General features: G+C 42.2%; 1 protein-coding gene across 9 annotated transcripts in view; it reads right to left on the bottom strand.

Moving 5' to 3' along the window:
* foxp2 (forkhead box P2) overlaps positions 1–22963 on the bottom strand; it is a 105189-nt gene that overhangs the window by 5078 nt on the left and 77148 nt on the right. For 6 of the 9 annotated variants that reach the window (XM_071502072.1, XM_071502069.1, XM_071502075.1 and 3 more), the window contains 9 exons: positions 21410–21514; positions 15300–15387; positions 13369–13452; positions 9360–9570; positions 8224–8327; positions 7914–8015; positions 5271–5392; positions 4945–5014; positions 3746–4053 (listed from right to left, as the gene is read on the bottom strand). In XM_071502072.1, the coding sequence (XP_071358173.1) occupies positions 3746–4053; positions 4945–5014; positions 5271–5392; positions 7914–8015; positions 8224–8327; positions 9360–9570; positions 13369–13452; positions 15300–15387; positions 21410–21514 (1194 nt within the window). The remainder of the gene's footprint in view (positions 1–3745; positions 4054–4944; positions 5015–5270; positions 5393–7913; positions 8016–8223; positions 8328–9359; positions 9571–13368; positions 13453–15299; positions 15388–21409; positions 21515–22963) is intronic. The other 3 variants (XM_071502078.1, XM_071502073.1, XM_071502077.1) reach the window with 1 other exon arrangement.

The following is a 22963-nucleotide window of genomic DNA, read 5'->3' as shown; positions in this document are numbered from 1 at the left end:
AAAGAGAGGAGGCTGATCTTAGCAGGATGCAAGCGAAGCGATGAATATTTCTGTTTCTGCCGCTCAGATTTATGAAGGCAGCGGGAGGCAAAAGAAAACCTGCTCATCCAGAGGTTACAGACACAGAAAAACACTAACTCTGCTTCCTCTGACCTGGCAATGCACAGTCTACTGAATGAAAAGACTTTCATCAGGGAGTTTTGTGAAACACAGTAAAAATCAGACCATACTGACTTTGATTCTTTAATGTTAATTAATGTTCCTTACAGGCGCTGAGAGGTCTGATGCCAAACATGCTGTTCCCAGCATCTCAAATCTGCTACTTTTTATCATTGTAAATTTTAAATATTTGATGGTATTTATTTTCATTTCATGACATTTTCTATCTCAAAAATCAAATGAATCAAATTAATATCACAAAAACCAAATTAATTCATAATGAAAATCATCAAAAAATAATTTATATATTTATATGTTTGCTCCTTTAAAATGTGTACAAATATGGTTTATAAAAAAATATAATGCAGTTGGAGGCAGATCTAAGGAAATTAAACAATTAAAACTTCTTCTACAACAACATATTCTTGATGATGATTAAACCTAAGGAGGGGTCATGGTTGTTGACAATGCATTTATAAAACTAACTTGTTAACAACCATATGAAAGTGTGTTGTAAACCATGTTTTGAATGTTTATATACAGCTGATTAAAAGGGCGACATAAAGTGTCACTAGGTACACTAGGTACATATTATAGTGGCTGCCCATGCACATTTCCTTCTGGAGCTGCTAAATTATCATTAAATCTTAGGACCTTTCAAAATAAATAAATAAATGAACAGATACATAAATAAACAAAACTAAACACAAAACCAAACCCTAACTTTGTCTGTCTGAAAAACAGGTGACACAAAAGGACTGTTGCCTCATTTGGGGAAACAGAACTGAAACTTATTAGACAATTTTGTCACGTCTGAGTTTTCCATAAAAATACTGATCGCTTTTTAGTCACCATGACTTAAAAATGATCATCAGTGAACCATCACATCGATCAGTTGACAAGACCTGAATGTGAGCTGTATCACAAACCAAAGGTCTCCCGTGTTCTCATGTGCTTTTAATATGCAGCTCATTAGATGTTTGTGTGGCTTTGAAGAAAAATATGCAGAACCACAGTCACAGGCCTGAGCTTTCTGACACTTTATTAAAATATGTGGATGAGCCATTTAGTGCTTAATGGCTAGCTGCCATTACTGAGCCACTCAGGAGTAAACGCTGGACTTTGTGGTGTAATAAATACGTGATACTCTGCCTGTGTGTGTGTGTGTGTGTGTGTGTGTGTGCGCTCTCGAGATGCCTACTCTCACATCAATTGGAGATTAGCACCAGCAATCATGCAGAGGTATGTCAGGGATGCAAATAAGGTCATTAGTCCATGGGCCTAATGGAAGGTTGTGGGGGGGGCAGGAGAGGTGGTGTGGTGAGGAAGGAAGAAGGGTCGGAGCAGGGAGGAGAGGCAAAGGCAGGGGTGAGGACTGGGGGGTGGGGGCAATCAAAGACACTATGATTCATTAACTAACACCAAAGAGGGGTGGTCACCAAACAATTAGATGTGACAGCACAAGACAACGCTGATAAAATAGTGACATTAAATCGATGGTTTTTGTTTTTCTGATGAAGTTGGTCACTGGGATAAATATTCTGAAGTGAAGTTGCTCATTGGCTCAAGTTAAAAACCATAATTCTACAGTTGCAGATGTTTCTGGGATACACTACACTACTTCCTTTAAGCATACCCCTTAGGGTGTACACGAGTGTACTGCATATGCATACACACATGCACAAACACATGCACACACACTCAGCATGGCCCCGGGCGGTGTGGTTTGTGGTTTAGCAGATAGCATTAACCTTTAGACTTTGAGGGGAAGGAGAGGTTTGCCTAATTGTTGGACTGGCTTGGTTGAGCTGAGGAGTTCCTCTCCTGAGAAAGGCCTTCAAGGTGATGTACACTTTAGTTTAGTGCTACAAACCACTCTATTATTTAAACACATCCTGGAAAAGCCAGTCATGAAAAACACATTTCTTCCATTTTGAGGTTGTCGTGGCTGTGTAAAGGCAGGCGGGGATGGGAGGAGGGAGGGAGAGAGGGATGGATGGATGCATCTCATCCTCCGTAGTCACTCATGTCAGTGTCAAGGCAGTGTGGCCAGAGAGAAGAGAAGGCAGGCAAGAAAGAGAGTAACTGTCCAGTTACTAAAAGTTAAATGACCTGAGGGAGCGGTAAAACTGGGATTGTGTCTGGAGCGAGGCAGATTTGCTCCACTTAACACCCCATTTCAGAGAGGGGTAAACACGTCCAAATAGATTAACATATAGACGTCTGGTAGGGCAAACCAAACATGCCTCTGTTCTCTCAGACACACTCAGAGAGAGGCATGGAGCCTGAGTGCATCCTTTATCCATTACAGGAGTGCTTAGCTAATGTCGGCTGACTTTGCAACACGAGCTTTGATGGACAGTGGATAAGTATCATTAAAGTATAATGTCTGTGTGTTTGTCTCGTGTGTCGTGTGTGTTTCCCTGCATGAGGCCTTCGCCACAGTCAGGTCTCACGCAGAACCTGTGCGACATCACCGGCTCAGGTTGTTTTAGACCTTCCTGAAACTCACATGAGATCAATTTTTAAAAACACTCACTTTCTCTCTCAGCTCCATTAAAACAGAGATGGGGAAGGGAGAGATTTTTAAAGTAATTAATGCTACACTTGCTAAATATTAATGGGAACAGTCTTGCATAAAATATAGCAGCTAAACCCCTATAATGCCGACACTGGTGTAATTAAAGACGAATGTGTAATAGAGCCTATTTATAGAACTAGAATTAACTGTTATCCAAAATGTCAGGTATGAGCACAGTGCCATTGAAATTACCACAGCAGAGACAGGAAAAGAAAAGTCTGCTTATGATACAATACATGCTGGAAATTGAACCTTGCTCCCAGGTCATGGCAAAGTGAAGAAAATACTGGTGATGTGGGTTAAATATCAGGCAATTAAACTAACAAAGGGCATAAGGACAGCGAGTGAATTCAGTGTAGGAGTAGAGGTGGGGAGGTTCAACGTGTGCTTGTCAGGTAAGTACTCATCACACATAAAAATGTGTGACGTGTGATTCAGTGTATGCCCATTGCATTTAACCTTTCTAGGCTTGAAAGAGGCACTGTGAAGCTTCATATACTGAACTGCAATGAGCGAGCAGAACCATTCAGGGGGATGCAATTACGGCAGTGTTTTTGTTTTTTACTAACAAAAGTGCATTTTTCCTAAAGGAGCAGATCTGGTTTGAAATCTTCAAACCAGATTTTAGGTCAGTCTGCATCTAAAAGTTGTGTGTCTTACTCGGAGACGACACTGTTCACCACATTTTAAAATCTGCATGAGGACTACTCAGAAACTGCTGAGTGCCTTGAAGAAGTGATAAAAAATCCTTTGTTTGAGCTGCAAGTGATTTCTAAAATCTCATTTTCACTAAATTTTTTTTGGGATAACTAATAATAAGTAACTTATAAATAAATAAGCAGCAATAAATTAATTTTTCAAATAACAACTGCTGTAATTCATGTGTCCATCATGTGTTCATGACATACATGCATGCTTGTGTGTAGCTGTGATGTATGCAGTACACACACGCGCATGCAGTATGATCCAGCTGCAGGGGTACTTCTGCTGCCTGCAGGTACTCACATGTGTACTGGTGGGGAGTATCCGGGGCTGCTGTGTCCATTGGTGTCCAGGTGGTCGAGTGAGCCGTTGAGCTCCTCGTGGGCGGACTGCAACAAGGTAGGGGGGCTGCCGCTCAATGTACCTGGGGGGCTGCCACCCAGTAGTCCTGGTGGGCTGCCGCCCAACAGTCCAGGTGGACTTCCGCCTGTTAGTCCAGACGGATCTCCACCCAGGAGGCCGTGGCAGCTGCCTCCCATCGGGCCCGTGGAGCTGGTGTTCATGAGGCCGGGGGTCCCCAGCAAAGGCAGGGAGGTCTCTGCCAGGGCAGCCTGCAGGAGAGAGACGCAGAGGATGAGTACCAGGAGTTAGAAACTGAAGAGGATAGTTACAGGTGAGAGGTAGGAGGAGGAACATGATGGGGGAAGAAGAGGAGAGCATGAGTACATTAAAAGGGACAGAAAGGTTTGTGTAAAGGGTTGGATGCAGGTGAGGTGCGTGCAGGGAGGAGGGCTGGAAAAAGAGGCAGGTGAGAGAATCACAATTTGAACATAGTAATTACTAAAACACTTTTCGTCAGTTCCAAGTTTTCTGTTCTGTTGCAGGCTATTTTTCCCCCAATGACATCGTGCTGACAACTACCTCCCCCCAGCTGCCATTCATATGCCCTTGTGTAGAGTGGCTATTAAAAAAAGTCCCCCAAAAACTTTACCTCAAAATAATAAAAACTCCTGACACTTTCGCCTGCTGCGCATTAAAGTTATATACAGTGATTAAATTTTTAAAGTTTTTGCCATGAGCACCTCGCCGGCGTACACTATGAAGCCAAATCATTTATGACAGCTTAGATAAATATTAATGCACATGCCCTTGCATTTGCACATGCCGCTATCAATCTAGGGTGGCTGCCACAGCTGAAAGAAGGAAAGAAGAACGGAAAGAAAGAGGGAGAGTTGCTTCCTGAATCAACCACAGGGTGGCCTTCTGAGTCTGACGGTGTACAGGACAGAGAGAGAGGTGTGAGAGGACAGACAGAGAAACACTCCTGGCAGAAAAATGAGTTAGAAGCAAATAAACTTGCTTGTTTTGAGTGTGAGGACTGATATGGACTGCATAGCAACCACACTCACTCAGCTGTTCAATCAGTCAGGCAGCGGCCCTGTCTGTCAGTCAAATAAACAGGCAGCCGATGAGTCAGAGGTTCTGAGGCATTTAGTTCATACCTGTAAGCTTGCGTTTAGTGCAGTTCCATAGCCAAGACTGGAGGGCAAGTTCTTGACAAGTGATGGGCTTCTGGATACATGACAAAAAACAAATGAAAAAAGGACATGAATTCTTATTGTTACTTACTGTGGACAGAAGATATATCAAATATTAGCAACAGAAGAGCTAACTGTACAGCAGGGAGAATATAATGTCTATACAAACAAAGAGAGCAAAATAAATAGACAGAGAAAGAGACAGAGGGAGAGAAGAGAAGAGAGTTTGGCTGCTCTAGGTGTCGTTAGCCGTCAGCTCTAGATCTAAGGAGAGGTGACGGAGCTCGTACCCTGTGATCTTCTGCGACCTGCGTTTCTGGTACTCCACTTCATCTACCGTCCACACTGCCCCCTTCACGTTCTCCACACGCACAAAGCACTTGTGCAGACTGAGGTTGTGGCGAACAGCGTTCTGCAGAGAGACATGACACACAGGTCAGGCGGACGAGGTAAAGCAAATCACATTCATTCATTATCCATCAAGAAAAAAAGGCGTCTGGGAAATTGATTTTTTTTCTTGCATTTTGAAGAAAATCTTAACATTCACACACCATTGATTTAATTAGTAAAAATTGAGTGAGAGCGAATGCTCTTACAAGTCCTGCACACAGTACATATCAATCAGAGTAAGTAGGCTAAAAGGAGGTAATCAGCATAGCGAATGGCTTATGGTGGTGACAGAAGTGGTAATGCCGGCCTTGATAATGGTGATGTCAATAACCCTTTCTGCTCCAGAAAAGCATTGCTCTTAATGGACACATCGCTTTAAAGATGACAGTATTGCAAGAAAAAAGACAGTCATCAGGAGGCCCTAGTGTCTGTGTGAGTGTGTTGGAGACTGTGTGTGTGTGTGTGTGTGTGTGTGCGTGCCTGTGCGCTGGGTAGGGAGGATTAAGCTGAACTGTATCTGACATCTATATGTCCAAATATTCTCAATGCAGTGTGAGATACGTGTCTACATGACAGAATATCATTTAAATTTATTATCAAAGCTGCATTTAAATGAACACAGGATATCTTTCTTACAATAAAGCAGTGAGGTGTTTTCATTAATTACAAAATAAAAAAAACCTATAGAAAAAAGCTCCCTCAAATTAATATGACCATATGACCATAATTAAAACATGCATCAGACTCCACAAATAATAACCATGGCTTTAATATCCCTGCCTCTCATATTTATCATCTGCCTTTGCTTGGTGTGTACTGCTCTTTCTTCAAGAAAAAGGGATTCAGAAAAAAAGAAAAAAAAAACTCATAAGCAGATCTCGCATCTGACCTGAAAATCCCAGGATTTGATTGATCTTAATGCCCATGGCTCTGAATATGATAATTTTAATATTAATGAGCAAATGAGCAGTTTTATTATGCATGCTATATAGTTAGAACTAATAAGCTTCTGGGTGAGAGAAAAAGAAAGAGAGGAAAGTGGGGTGGGTGGGGGGTAGATCCCTCTGTGGAGCTGATGAGACCAAGCTGAGATATTAAACTACCTTTCATTTATTTCTTTCTTCTTTTTTTAAAAAAAACAAATTCTCTGCGTTAATCAAACGACAAGCCCATCGCTGATCATCCCACTAATGCTTACAAAGGGAATCATGGAGCTGTAGATGTAAATAGATCACCTTGGTTATTGTGTGGGGTGGGAGACACTGAGACAAGATATTTCTACTCTCATTGTGATAACATTGCTATTGTATTATAGGAACAGAGGAACTTTTCTCAGGGAACTAAGAAAGGAAAAAGAACATAAAAAAGGTACATATGCATGTGGTTGTGTAATTTTGTGAGCATGTGTAACAACTACTACAAAACCTCTGAGAACATATCATGTCATAGCATGATTACACAGCAAAGCATGGCGTGCACTGTACCTAACAAACTGGAAAAGGGCACCGATCTTTTCGCATGCCCTCCTGAATTGGTGATCACACGCCCATGTGCTCATTTGCATCCCAAATCCAAATTAATTCACTTTGCTAAATCTAGTGCCGCGCCATGTCCTGCATGCTGATGAGCGGCTGGTAGAGTTTTCCCTCCAGTCCTGTGCGGCCACAAAGGCTAAAGGCGGCTAACGAATGGCGTGCAGGGGCCACGGGATAAAACACCTAAGACACTGGCGCTCAGCGAGGCTTTCTTTATCAGCAGGCAGACACACTTCTGGGTAAAACATGTGCTGCGGGAGCAACATTTTTTACCATCTTTGTGCAGGCAGACAGGACAATAAAGTTGTAGGGACAGATATACAAATGGGGCCTTTTGTGTGGGTAAATAAAGAGTGCTCCCTCCATGACAGGCCAATTCTCGCTTTCCTGCCTGCTTTAGTTCCAGATGAACACACCCTTAACCTTTTTCTTAGACGCAGCTCATGCGTTTGCGTATGTGTGTGTGTGTGTACATGTGAGCTCCGGTGTGCGTGCATCTTTGGCCGATCTCGTTCACATGGCTGAGAGCTGGTTAACAGGCAAACAGCCATCTTTTTTTCCTAATTAACCAATGATATGCGAGAGAGAGGTTGTTTCGGGAGTAGGAGGAGGGGTGTCTCTCTTAACAAAAGGTGCTGATGATGGAGTGGCTGCTGTATAATTAGTGCGTCAGAGCCCTCTCCTCTCCATGCCAAGCCTCCGCTATTAATTGCACCGAATTAGAAAACGATATCTGAGGCAGAATAATTCTTTCAGCTGTCATTTTCAAACAGAAAAGGCGGAATGGCGGAAAAAATAAATAAAGGGACAGAATGGGCTCTATTCAAGAGAAAGGTTAGAAAGAATGGAAGAGGATCACTAATCGCTTGGTGCTGAGTAAATATATGCTTTCTTGAGGTTTTTTGTTTTTGACTTCAGTGAGAGGAAGGAGTAGTCTTCACTGTAAGAGGAGAGAAAGGGCGTAGCAGGTGGAGGTTGCGTAAGGGGATGAGGGTTCATCAAAGTTACCTTCCAAGTTGCAGCATTGCGTCTGAAGTAGGCGAATGTGCGTGTGAACCAGCTGTAGATTTCATTAAGCGTTAACTGCATGTCGGCAGAGTCCATGATAGCCTGAAATGAGATGACATCAAATAATGGTTTACTAACGAGACCACGTAACACACACACACACACACACACACGCACACACGCACACACACGCACACACACACACACACACACACACCAATGGATTGAGAGAGGAGAGAGAGAGCTGCCATGATTCATGCAGCAATTAATTTTAATCTAATCAGGCAAAGTTAATTTATTTCCCACTCACCTGTCTTATGAGGGTTGCATAAGTAAATGGCGGTCTGACATCTGCGTTCTTATAAAACTCGTAGTTTGGGGCAATCTCTGGAAAAATAAATACTGTGTCACCACCTGAAATAATTGGTAAATTTTATTCCTTTAGGTATTGAATTTGCTCAAGGTTTCATCAAATTAAAAGGGGGGAGAGAGAAATGGGAGAGGGGTGGGGGGGAAGAGAGTGGGGGTGGGGTTAAAGGGGGCACATCAAATCAGCATTTTCCATGTCTAACAAAATGCATTTTTAATTAATCTCTCTCGTGAGAGATCTTAAACACTAATACATCCATAAAATGAGATCCGTGTAGTTAGTTAGGGTGAAGTTGAATAATTTATGTGTCTTCACACTAAACACAGAGAGAGTAAATATAAACATCAAAGACAGAACGTTTAAAATGCAAAGCTTAATACATGGAATGTCTTAATGTAATAAATATTGTATTTTTTCTCCATTATTTGAACTTAATTAACATTCATGTAATATTTATGCACAAAGGAAGTTCTTGTCTATTTACATATAGAGTGATTAAACACAGGCTTGCTTTTATAAACCCACCAGACATCTCACATTGGTAAGACCAACAAACCTCTGTGGTTGTGTGCATGATTATGTCAGAGTGCATGTGTGTCTGTGTGTGCACTTTCACATCTGTGTGTGTGTTATAAAAAGCACAACCATTATGGGTTGAGTATTATTAATACTGTAGTGCTCAGGGTTGAGGTATCACATGTAATTTCAACATTATTTCTTCAGTAAATTTAAACATAAATTTGGTTTAGATGAAGAAAAAAGTCTGACGTTTGTTTTTATCTAAGTCAAATCAGAGAAAAAATCTGAGCTAAATTAACATTTAATACACCAACCCCTAAATGTATGTGCAGTGTGTGTGTGTGTGTGTGTGTGTGTGTGCGTGGGGGTGTGTGTGTGGTCAGGCTCAATTCACACTTAATTCAAGCTATTTAGTTTTCCTCTCAATCTAAAATTCAAACACTTACGGTTGTCTTTTTCTACATATTCACATTTGCTTGACAGTGCTTGAACTGTCTGCACTGACTGAACAAAATTGTGTATCTGTGTTATGTGCACTGCTGAGTAGTTGGTCCTACCTGACGACAGGGGCATGGAGTATTTGTCCGAGTGGCGTCTGCGCATTGCTCCCATGCTGGGGACGTTTGCTCCTCCCAGTACTGATGGCACCTGGGGCATGGCGGCCATGGGTGTGATAGGTGCTGTGGGCGTGGTGGGTGTCTGAGGTAAGTTGGGGGGTGATGCTGAGGGCAGGTTCTTGGACATGGTGACGCTGGACACCAGGTTGAGCTGGGGTGGAGGAAGACAGAGCGTGGGTGAAGAGTGGGAGGAAGATACAAGAAGCAGGGAGAGGGAGGGAGGGAGAGGGGGAGAGAGAGAGAGAGAGAGAGGGAGGCATTATTTTGTGGTTTCTCTGACAGAGCCGAGTGTCTGCTCTCCTCTTCTCTAACACAGCTGTGTTTCCACTAACAAGGCTCGTGGAAAGGAGCCAGCCCATCTCGACTAATTACAACCACCAAATTGTATCATAAGAATTCTAATTAGAGCATGCTGTTCAAGATTATCCAGCGATCAGCCTCCGTGTTATCCCGGCCCCATCTCTCTTTATCTCTCTATTTATCACTCCCTCCCTCCTGCTCTATCTCCCCCACTACAACCACACATAATTCCCTCAAACTGAAGCAATGAGCCGGTTTGCTGTTGGTGTGAATTGGTCGACATGGGTTACATGACCCTGGTCCAGAACCACAATCCTATGTTCCACTTTGAAAGGGTGAACCTGAGTTGCTATAGTGACTGTGGGGTTACTATAGTCACCCTGCTGAAATAGATATTAGCAGCAACTTTAAGTCATCTCAGTCATTCCTATTATTACAAGTGGAAGCAGTGAGTGTAGAAGTGTGAGAAACTTGAGGCATTTGGTAACAGAGCTGCTAGAGTGGAAGTTAACATATCTCCACCGTAACACTGAAGTGACCCTGTGGTTACTATAGAAACTAATTTCATACCAAAGCTCAGCAGTTTTTTATGTCATAGCCACGTTTCACAGACATTGGTTTGATCATTTATCCTCATTCACAACAACAGCAAAATTTGTGGGTCACTTCTTCAGTGTGAAAAAGGTGGACACCTGGTTGGGACAGCCAGCTATGCAAAGATAATTATCAATGCAAACTCATTTTCTTAACGCTAAAAGCCTAACTTTATAGGTGGGGCTTGCGACTGTATGTAATGACTTTGTAGCTGACACTTCATCCAATCAACAACACATAATTGCCCCTAATCCAGTGAGATTTCCAGTGCAAGAGGAAGTATAGTGGATGAAAAGACCAGTTTAAAAAAATCTGCACACACATTTATGGTGACTCCACACACACACACTCACTCTGTCTTCATCTCCTCTGCTCCTTCAACATTAGGGACCAGAGAGTGTTAGTTACCTCTGGCACGAATGCCAACTGTGCCCGCTAATCGTCCGGCTTTTCCACCACTTTGGCGCTTACTTCCCAAATCTCATGTGAGAGGCTCTAACCGACTGGAAAATTCTTAACTGACCTTTTAGTCTCTGCGCTAATTTAGTTGGAATGGTAATGACATCGTTACATATTCAAACCAAATTGCCTTAATTGTGAGTCTACAAGTGGAATGCATCCGTTGCGAGAGTTTGAATTAAAACCGACTTGAAAGATGGAGGGGAATGTGGGGCCGAAGGCAGTGAGAGATGGAGGAGCGAGGGTGAGGAGGTATGAGCGGTCATTTGTGGCATGTGTTGATAAATAGGATAAAATGTCAAATTTGAGAGAGTCCGGTGGATGCAGGGGTTCTCAGATGATAATTATATGCCCACTTAGCTATAATGAGCTGCTACAGTTATAGGCTGGGACGACTGCTGGTTACATAGACAGTCCTCTGCTGAGTTCAGAGACTGAGGATGAGAGTTGGTGGGTTATGGAAAGTACATACATTATATATATATATATATATATATATATATATATATATATATATATATATATATATATATGTGTGTATCAATAAGTCTGATTGACTATATACATATCTACCCATAGCATCCTTTATATAAAGCCTTTTGCAATATTTTTAGCATTAATTTTCCAAGCACAAACCACTATCTAATGCATTTTGTTCTCTAATGAGAGAAACACCATAAAAATATCATTACAATACAAATATTAGATAATTTTCTTTACCAGTTGTGCAGATATGGGCAAATCTCTCCTGCCACATGTCCACAAACCAGACGCTGATGTGTGTCAGACCAACTCACCTACTGTAAGGCAGAAAACACCTCAAAATATGCTGATTAAATTCAAAATAAATGCCTTCATGTGTGTATGGGCATTTGTGTATATTTATAATGGTAAAACATGATTTCCTCTCCTTTTTGCTGCCTCTTCACTTACAAGACACAGCAACAAGCGTAACATGTTTGCAGGCATGCAATCCCATTTTGGCAAAATAGAACAGATTATGGTCAAAACGGATGGAGGAGAGAGAGGGAAGTGAGCACTTTGCCACCTCTCGCTCATCTCAATACACACTTAAGGTGGGGGGGTGGGGAGGGGTGATCTTATTATTCAGAACTTGCAGCCTTGCTAACTTTGATTCTCATCCGTCCATGGCATGGCCAAAAGGTAGCATTGAATGAAGTGTGATTCAGAGAATAAATAGTGTCATATTGGAGACAGTGTCTTGTATTCGCCTGGTATTGGTTATATATGGGCTTCACCAATGAAAAAAATAAGACTTATTTTCAGCCCTGACAGGCTAACACAGACTATTCATATTTGGCATATAGCTGGGCTGTGTCTAGTCCTACCGGGTGTTAATGCATGTTGCCACATGCAATCCACAAACCATCTCTCTATTCACTTTGGCAGAGGGTACACAAGCATGCACGTTCTTCCCTGCACCAAATCTTCATCCCACCTCCCCTGAAAAAAATGGGGGAGCCTTAAAACTGAAGACTTAACTGTTCATTTAAGAATTCTGTCTGAATTGCCCCCACCATCAAATGCAATTAGCTGCTCTTTCATGTGTGCTTTATGTAATGCAATACTTCATTAGCATCATTCATTCATATTCAGGCATGGATTATAGGCTGCAAATTCTTTATTGGACGAGATGGAACCAAGCTGCTGGAGTTTTGAAGATTAAAAAAAAAAAGCTATAGAGAGAGAGAAAGAGAGAGAGAGAGAGAGAGAGAGAGAGGGAGAGAGAGAGAGAGAGAGGAGGAGAGAGAGAGAGAGATTGAATAATAAAAAGGGAGTTTGATTCCTGATGGAATTATGGGATAATTATGCTATCTTGTGATTATCTACATTCTATGATGAGAGGTGATGAGGAAAATTATTCTATTGAAAGTAGGCACTTACTAAGCAGCAGAAACACGCTAACAATGTTTTGCTCTCAAACATTTCAAAACGTCTAAAATTGGGAGAAAATAATGTTTGCAAAAATGTATCATTTTAACATTAAATTCAAATACTGGTTGGGTGAAATGCGTTTATAATAATCATTCAATCTGAAAGTAAAAGGCAAGAGAAATAACATTGAGAATGACATCATTTTCCTTCTTGGATGACACCTTTCACAATTTGGGATTTTTTTTTTCTGTAACCAATTTCAGCAGTACTGTGGGTATTTATGTCAACATCACACCATCTTCACCACTCAGCTGTAATTTTCAGGTGTTTGTTGTTAAAATGACATATCTTCTCCTCTTTCATTCCACTTTCGAGTGCCGCTGCGGCCACAGAGCCAAACAGTCATCAGCAGCCAACAGGTTGTTTTGGCTATTATATCTATCACAAAGAAATGACCCTGCGTTTTAGCCAAGGACTCCACTGCTCTGCCATCTAATACACTTCCAAACTCTATTGTCCTCTCACGGCGCACAATACCTGATAAGAAGCAGATGTAACTTGGTATTACAAATCCCATTCTCCCTTTCATCTTCTCTCACTCACTCAAACAACTGCCTGGTGGTTAAACTGTTCATTTTCTGTGTGGGGGCCGCATTCATAGCCGAGACTGTTTACAGTGGCCAGAGCAATATGCACTCACTGGTTTGGGAGATGACTTAGGTTCCGAGGGCCGCATGTGCAAGTGGGTCATCATCGCCTGAAGACGCTCACGTTCTTTAGAAAGCTGTTAAGAGAGAAGAAGAAGAGAGTACGTTAGAGTAGATTAGAGGAGAGGAGAGGAGAGGAGAGGAGAGGAGAGGAGGGGAATAGTCAAAAAGAAAGACAATAAAAATGTGAGACATAACAATGTGGTGGTGGAGTGAAACAAATGAAAGAAAAGAAAGAAAAGGTTTGATATAAATCAAGTGAAAAAGAGACAACAGATCTGCTTGTGATGTAAGGAGAATATGAGAGGCTGGGGGAGAAGAGGGGAGAGGGTGCAGACAGGTCAGGCAAAACAAATAGCATTTCATCTTTTTGTCAATAGTAGAATTTAGGTCAGTGAGGCTGACAGTAACAAGCTACTTGGGCCATAAATTAGGTGGTCCTGAGTGTCTGCTCAAAGTCCTGTGGACACTGTTAGGGGGATGGAGCGCAGCCAGCAGCTGCTGAGAGGTGAAGGGGTCTTCCAAACAGGGTGCCAGGCGGCCCCGCCTCCCTGGTCCAGTTAGTGGCCCCAACCATCGCCTATCATCAATCTAATTCACAGGGAGTGACAGGGACTGGACCATGTGAAAGGCTCAACCCCCCCACACCCTTAATACACACACACACACACACACACACACACACACAAAAGGACCAAACCTACAGAGAAACAGACAAGCAAGTAGGCGTGCACACACACGCAGAGGTGCACACATACACAGAGCTGGGCCTCATTACGAGTGACGGCTCTCGTGTAAAAAAAAAAAAAAGAGGATGGTGGGAGTAAGAAATGAAAGAAAGGGAGAGAAGAGAAGAGACAGGACCGACAACACAAGAGCACCACTGTAATTGGTCACACTGTAAAGAGCAAACTCCAACAGATTTGTGTTGAAATGACAAACAAAACATAAAAAAACAGATAAAATTTAATAAATAACTTGCATTTTAGTCATTCTTTACATGCAATTAGCATTTCTTTACTTTTAAGACCCTCCCTCAGATGCCTAATAATTAAATACAAACTACAAATACAAAGGTGAAGCTTGGCTTCATGCAGGCTTTTAGGACTCTGGCTAGAGAACTGCACAACAGATGGTGAGAACACAAGTTACAGCTCCATACTTCTGCCGCCATATTCCTAATATTTCTAAGAGTATTGATCCCATTCTAATAATAATAACTTCATATATTGAGAGGAACTGGTCACCTCTGACCCAAAATGTAATACTGTGCAAAACCTGAGGAAGCTGAGGCCTGGTTTCAGTCGGCAGACTCAATATTTCCAGCTGTCACTTTGTTTGAGCCTAATTTAAAACATACATATCTATTTGTTTCTAAAGGAAGAGGAGCGGTTGTCAGCAGTGCTGAGTAATAATGAGAGCGCTCAATCAGCGCTCTCATTATCTAGCCAGCATGACTCCTTAATAAGGTCACGCTCCACCTACTGAAAATAGTTCCCTCCTTTTGAGCTTTCTTCAGGTGCAAAGTGCAGTTAATTAACACAGCAGACCGGGAGAGATGCGCTTGCTATTAATTGGAAAGAAAAAGAGAAAAAAAAAAGAAAGCAGAGAAAATAAAGCACACGCTTAATTCAATTAAAACAGCCATAATGGCTTTCGTTGTAAGGCCTGAGGATTCCTTTGTTTAGTGGCTTTGTTGAATTCGGCAGGTCCTGCTTGTCTGGAAATATTAAGCAGACCACAGTGTGGCCTTTCTCTCACTCACACAACTTTCAAAAAATAAAGTTTTGACTAGATGATTGGTGACTTAAATGAGAATGGAGTTCACTTGCAGTAAAATGTGACAATGGTAAAAATATAACAATTCACATAGCTTTGTTCTAACTACGTACTAGGTGTTCTTTTTATCTAAAAGAAAACTTACTTGTATTTCCAGCTGCTGTACGACTTGCATCTGGACTCTACACTGAGCTGTGCTCCGATCGTCGAGGGCGTGTTCGCTGTTTAGATGCCTGACGGGACAGACAGAGGGAGATAGAGTTACACACCAACTTCAAACATCTATCAAATATGCCACAGCTAGAAAAGGACAGAAATGTATTTTTATTTTAATGACAATCAAAATTGTGGAGGATGATAATTACAGTATCAACTTCAACACTGTTTTGTTTTTATGATTATATTTCTATACTGGGACAATTATCTATAGGATCCTGTTAGGAAGCATTGTTCCACTCTGAAATGAGGTAATTAGAAGTAACATGACGGTGTGTGGCGCCATGTTTAACATGACAATAGGCCTGTGCCAGTTTAGATGGCTAACTTCAGTGCCACCCTAAGCGCTGCTTTCTATGGAGAATAAAAGATGCTAGCCCAGCAGAACAGCTTTGTCTCCTTCGTTTACCGAAAACAATACACACAATTTAACACCAGCAACATTTGACACACAAAAGCAGCTCTTCAACTGAAGGTGCATTATCCAGCGGCAGACATATTAAATGTATCTGGTGTGTTCGCCTCATTAGAAGGAAAAAGGCAGCCAGACAGCCATAACAGTCAATGAGGGTTTTTGTCTTGATTGGATTTTGTCTGTAGGACACAAAAGAGCCTCACCATTAAGATAGACCTTTATTCCAAGGCACACATACACAGACACACACACAAAAACACAGTACACAAATATGGGGCGAAAAGGGGTTTCTAAAGTGTTGTGATGCTGGGTAATGAGCCTCTATCTAAATGATCATTGGTGACAAACTCACAAAGCAAGCTTTGAGGAGGCATGCTTATGAAATGCCAGAGCTGCCACTTTATCTCCAGTAATTATAGGTTAGCTTGCAGACCCTTCAATGATCATTTACAGCGCTGCCTCCAGTGCATTAGAGGGAGTACAAAATCTCTCCCTCTCTCCCTAGCTTTCACTTTATCTAAGAACACACACACTCACTTACATTATCATGAACTTGCACAAACACTGATTGGCACACAAAAAAGTGCGCTCACACACACACACACACACACACACACACACACACACACACACACACACACACACAGATACACAAACATAAAGAAATACACACTCCCACCACATATTCCCCCATATTCTCTTCCAAACCCCTCACTTCTTGTTTATCTGCAATGTGCAAAACAAGACAACTCATTGAGCCGGCTTCTCTTGGCCTGCCAATCAAAAGCTGAATAGCACATTTGTAATCACAATAGCTCTGTACCTTTCAATTACACTGCACACATTTAAAACCCTTCCATCTCATCCCTGCTTATACTTTTGTAACCATTCCAGGTCTAATGCTCAGAAATGTTTCATTATAAATCAAGAATGAGATAGCATTAAAAAAGGAGGGGTGGGGAGTGGGATGGATGAGGGATAGCAGCAGGGAGGGGAGGGACGAACTGGTGGATTTCTCCAGCCCTGTGCCTAATTGCTGTTTCAGAATGCGCATGCAAAAAGGGGGCATTTCATTAATCATTTAATCATGTCCCTCGCAGGATGAGGGAACTAATGTTGCAAATACCCTTTTCATTTCACTGCCCATAATGCTATCTTATGCACTTGATGTATGGCGTGTGTCATGAATTACAGCTGCTTCAAAAGCACAGAGCGGGCTGCTCGCTGTCCCTGAAGATACCTCATTACAAAAAAAAGAGAGAGGCGTAAAAAAATCTTTATTAAGTTTGCCTCTCATCGACAAGCAGCTTGTTTTTCTTATATTTTTGTCAATGTGTGCGTGTTTGTGCGTGAAGGCCTCTGCTCAGTCCTGCAGCCGGTTATTCTCATGCACACACGTTCCACTGCTGGCCAGTTAGCAAGGTGATTACAGGCAGATTACTACATGTATTTATGAAATATTCAAATGGCAGCATGTCCTACTGTGCATTAATAATGCCATAGAAAAGGGAGAACGGGGGGCAGACACAGACAGGCAGACAGAAAACAATAATGAAAGAACATCTTATTTACTGAGATGTGGGCAGAAACACACCTCTCTGAACTACAAAACTGTCTTCTCTAATTACACAAATCCCTTTACTCTTATTTTATTTCCTTCCAAGCCATTTCTCTTATGTTTTTTTCATAGATGTGAGAAAATTGTCATTACACTGCAGCTCTGATCTTTGCTGCCCATTGTTTTCCTCTCATTATAACCAAATCTAAATAATATGGAGGTGAAAATGTGAAGTATGAAGAAATTAAGACATAAAGAAGGAGTCAGAGTAGCTGATTTAGAGGTGGAGGATGCATGTTTCACTGTCAGGCCTGGTTTTATGTTTACTGTTCAAGCTTCGTTTTAGAGGCACATTGATTTCTACCCCGAAGAGGGAATTACCCATGTGATGAAGGTCATGTGAGAACAGGGAAGAAAGGATGGATATGGAGATTGAGAGATGTAGCAAAGGTAGAGAAATCAAAGCAAATAACAGCAAATAAAGAGATTGATAAATGGAGATGGAGGGGGTAGAGAGGTGGTTTTTCAACCCTCAGATACAGATTTGTTTTTACTGAATGTTGCGGTTTCTCTCCTTTCTTGAAGAGAAGAGAACAAAACATCTCAGAGGTTTTTCCCCACAGCTGTGAATATGAATATGTAAAGGCCCTCAACGTCCACTAAGGGCCCAATAATAAATCTACTCAGGCCAGCATACATGGATGATGCTTTTCTGCTAATTGTCTGTGTGTATTATCAGGGGCTACAAAGGCCCAGCAGAGAACAGTGAGTTAGGCCCTCTAACTGTCTACATGTGACACACAAACACCAGTTCAGTCAGATAAGAAAGAGAAGATACATAAACACATATGTATGTAGCTACACACGTATGTTACGCATAGACAAACACATATACGCTCACACCCTCACACCCTCTCCCCATGGTGGTGGTGCATAAGTAATGCCCCCCGTTTTAAAGGTCTTGTCACAGAGCAGTAGACATGTGGAGGGGTAGAGGGAAACTCAGCTATCCAGGGGCCAGGGGCCTGCCTGACTGCCTGCCTGCCTCCACAGTATGTGTGTGTATGTATGTGTGTGTGTGTGTGTGTGTGTGTGTGTGTGTGTGCATTATATAGAGATGAAGACACTTGGCTGCTGCCTTGTGGGTTTAATTAGCAGCGGGTTACAGACACCAACGTTCAGGTTAGCGGCTGAGCTTGCCATTTTAACATGGAGTCTGCCTTCCTGCCAGTAATAAGGAGAGTGGAGAGGTGACAGAGAGTGGAAGAGTTAAGTGTGTGTCTGTGTGTGTGTGGGAGCAAGTATCTGTTTATATGAGACTGACTGTATGTTACTGAGGTGGGAGGACATTCATTTAAAAGAGGGTATATGAGGGAAAAGGCCAAAGACGTGTTTAATGCTGGAGAAGAAGCATCAAACTGGATATTTCTTTATTATTTTAAACTGAGAGAAGCATGAAATCAAGAATGATCTTAAGTAGTAAGTGTACAGCCAAATATGGCTTCATGACACTGTGCAAATTATTATACATATGTTCAATTATTTATTGCATTTTCTGTTCTTAAATTTACCTTAAAGGCTCCCTGCAAAAATAGCTCCAGCACATGCACTAATAGTGGTAATGTTTCTCCTCTCATCTCATGTAACTAACACAAATACACACACACACACACACACACACACTCCAACACCCACTGCTCAAGAAACATTCCCAGCAATATTATTTCATTTTGAACTTCAGAGAGCTAATTCAGGGTGCCAGCCACCTCGCGGCTACCTCTTCCAGGTGAGAACACTTAAAAGCACGCTGAGGAGCTATTAAATGCTGATCTTGACAAGTTTCTTCATGCAACAAAACAATAGGTGACTAAACGTGTCACTGCCGCTGAGCTGAGCTCCTACAGCGAGATACGAGACGCCAGCTTGACTTGCCCCCTCCCCCCCACCCCCACCCCCCACGTAACCTACACCCAACTACCAACATCTAAACTGTCATCTAAATCTGACACCCACTTTATGTAACCCCGTTTAAACTGTGCCTGTGTGTGTGTGCATGTGTGCATCTGTGTGTGTGCAGTCGACTGGCATCTCCGGAAACATGAAAGGACTCCCTCTGACACCGACAATCACTGCTCCAAGGCACGCCACAGAGCAGCCATCTTTGTTCTGATGACGAGCCTGCCTTCTTTGTTGGAGTCTGTTTTCATGTGCTGGCTGGGTTACAGTATAGAGCCAGCCTCTGACTTGCAGGGATGTGTGCAGGGAGGGGTGGGGGGGCTGAACCAAGACAGTGCTCTGTTTTGTAGCAGCCAATGTTCTGGCAAGTGTTCTTACAAAACCGTCTGCCAACCTGTGCTTTCGCTTTCAAGTTTGAAATCTACCTGTTTTCTCTCCGTCTGTCTTTCTCACTCTCTCAGTTTGTCTTTACAACCATGCATCCTTTTGCACTGGTTTACCAGCTTACTGCATTCACAGGCACAGCGATTTATACAGTGTATCTCTGCCCCTCACCTAAATAACCAGCTAAGCCACCAGGACACAGTATCCTAAGAGCACACAGACTTAAGCATGTTTGTGTGTGAACAGAGCGCACAGTGCAGAGGGATAGACTGATGTCTTCTTTAAGTAAGTGTACCAAGGTGATAGGACAAGATATCAGAAAACGTGCTAATCCGATACAGGCTTTCCTCCTCACACACACACATCTGTTCCCAAGCTGCAAGGCAAACTCTTCTACCTGGACTAGTGTACATGTAGTTCAGGCCGGACAATGGACTGTACACAGCAACACTGGCTTTTCACAGAATCACACTAGATGATGCCTATGGATATGTCATGTCCCGCTCTGGAAAATTGATATTGACATTAACATGTATGTGACAGATTTTCCACAGGGGATAAGCAAACAGGCTTGTCAGGCTCTAGTTGTTATATACATTCACCTCAGATTCATTTAAATCCATCGCTGTCACTTATGATTGCGTTGAGTGTATTGTATGCCTTGACAGAGTGTGAAAAAGCAGCCTAATGCTCTGTCTGACTGATAAACACCAGGTTTATTAGAGTCATTTTACAGATACACCTTCTAGATTTAATTCACAAGCTGCTGTAGAATTAGCAAACGCCTGACCTAAATCCTCCAGCAGATCCCCATGGGTGGACTACTTTCTTGTTTCAGTAAAAAAAAAAAAAAAAAAAAAAAAAAAAATTCAGCTTTCTGCAACTTATTACAGTCACCACTGTAGAAAAATGCATAATTTGGAAAATACACCAGAACAATGTCCTGATTTCAAGAGTTTATGCGAATTCACATGGACATTTACAGCCCATGAAAAACACTCGCCAGATCGTTATTTCACAGTTAATTACAAATCTAATTAGAATATTCAAATTAAAGCTTTCCCTTTCTTTTCTTCTCTGTGTGAGAGCAGGGAGCCAGGGAAAGAGTGATAGTGAGAGAGAGAGGGAGAGAGAGAGAGAGAGAGAGAGACTCTCAGTGAGTGGCAATGTGATAACCTGTAATCAGCAGTGCTGCAAACACCTTCTTCCTTTGATGTCCCCCCACTAACATCCTGGCAACAAAGCCGGCCAATTACAAATGAGCTAATTAACTAAATTGTTGATGGAGCATGAAGAGTTCATTCGCTCTGGCGCCTGCACCATGACAACAGTGAATGGGGGCCTTTGTTGTGGAGGTAAGTGTGCGGCCGTGCGAGTTGCCATTAGCTTTTGACGCTTTTTCACAAACCTATCAGGCCCTTCCACGCCAGGAAGGAGATTTGTTATGGATCAGAGTTGGTTTGAATCCTGTGCTGCTAGAGCTGAACCCTGTCAACTGGCTGTCTGGAAGGTCAAAATGTGCTCTTTGAAAAGGCAGTGATGTTTTCTTTGTTAGGCTCCTCTGTACCCACAGAGAGGAGGTGCTGTAGTGTAGGGGGATAACTTCTGTGTGTTTTACACTAAAATAGATCTTCGCTTCTTGTACGCATACACAAAATCCCACATGGTGTTAGCAGAGCAGACATCATCTCCAGGAGAACATCTGTGTCTTAGTGCATGTTCTTACTTCAAAAACTGTCCGAAGTCCTCACAGATGTTCTCGCAGCCAGGCCACTTACACACACCGTGACCGTACAGGGGGTGGGTCCCTCCGCTTTCTTCATGTAGTGAACTAGAGACAGAGACAGAAAAAAAAGGAGACAGAAACAGAAAGAGAAATGAACAAACAGCAAAGAGCAAGAGGAAGGTCAGGAGAGTAAGAAGGGAAGGGGAGCATCCAGTTCATCACAGAATCTACAACAGACTAGAGAGGGTTTGTGTGAGGTTACTATCAGCTAGAAAGAGGTGGAAATAGGTCAGTTCAGGCAAATAGTCAAAAACTAAAGCTTGACAGGAGAAACACAGTAAAAGAGAACTATACACATATATTGACAGTGGCTGATTAAAATAGGAAAGATTTGATGAATCTAAATCTAAATAATCACAATATGCAAGCGTTAGCTGAACATAACTTCAGCTAACGTCCCCAGTGGAAATCTACAGTAGAGTGAACTGTAGCTTTGTCTCCACCACAACCACCATCACATCTTGTAAAGCTATTATGGGGAGGAGGGGTGGAGGCTTTCAAGTAAACATTAAAAATCCAGACAGCCATATAATTTTCATCAGGAGATTAATACTGTGTGTAACTTATGTTCTTTGAGGACAAGGGGAGCAGGGGTGCTCAGGCGTTTTTCAAATGGCACCCAAATAAGTTACGACCCTGCCTAGACAGCACATCCTATTAAAGATGACAGTTTAACCTTTAGTCTTGGCACTGCTGCGCACGTCTGTCTGTGTGTGAAAATGCGAATAAGAACGCGATGCATAGTGTATGTGTGTGTTTGTCTACTTATAGGTTATGTCTGTGCGTGTTTGTGTGTGGTCGATGACGATGTGCATGCATGCCTGTGTGTGTGGCCCATGAATATGTGTATGTGTTAGTACTGGCACAGCTCACACTATGTTTTACAGAGGGGCTTTTCCCATATCGATCTGTGGCATGTTAGTAAGCAGTGCTCCTGACAATACTCCTTGTTCGATCATTATGAGACACCACACAACCCCCCGGGACACAGGCAGATAAAAAGTCTTTTTTTCCCTCCTTTTTTCCTTCTCTTCTCATTCCCTCCCTACCTCTCTCTTTCTTTCTGTCTTCCTTCTAAAGATATCTTTTTCAAGCCTCCTTTTAGTGGTACTGGAGAGATAGCATCTACTTTAAACCAATTACACAGCACTTCCACCTCCAGTGCAAGTCTCTACCAAGCATCCACACAGACACATACGCACACACCGCTACCCTAAGTCCTTATTATAATATCGCCCAAGAAAAGCCTTTGAATAATGCATGGGCCAGATAGGCAGATATGTGAACACTCAGTGTTTTGGTGCTGGGTGCATTTATAAAAGACGCCATCACAAGGATAAACATCCTGGAAACGCCACTCAAGGCATCACGTATTCTGTTTACATGACAAGTAAGCAAGGAAGGTAATTTTCAAAAGAGAAAAAAAGAGAGAAAGCACTAAATACTTAATGTACAAGCAGGTTACCTTGTCTTGCCTGCCAGAGAGGCTTGTTG

This window comes from Trachinotus anak, unplaced genomic scaffold, assembly GCF_046630095.1.
Source record: "Trachinotus anak isolate AG129_WGS33_773 ecotype Australia unplaced genomic scaffold, CSIRO_AGI_Tana_v1 ptg000018l, whole genome shotgun sequence".
In the NCBI taxonomy this organism is placed as follows: Eukaryota; Metazoa; Chordata; class Actinopteri; order Carangiformes; family Carangidae; genus Trachinotus; species Trachinotus anak.
Note: the sequence above shows the minus strand (reverse complement) of the source record. Positions and strands in the feature narration are given on the sequence as shown.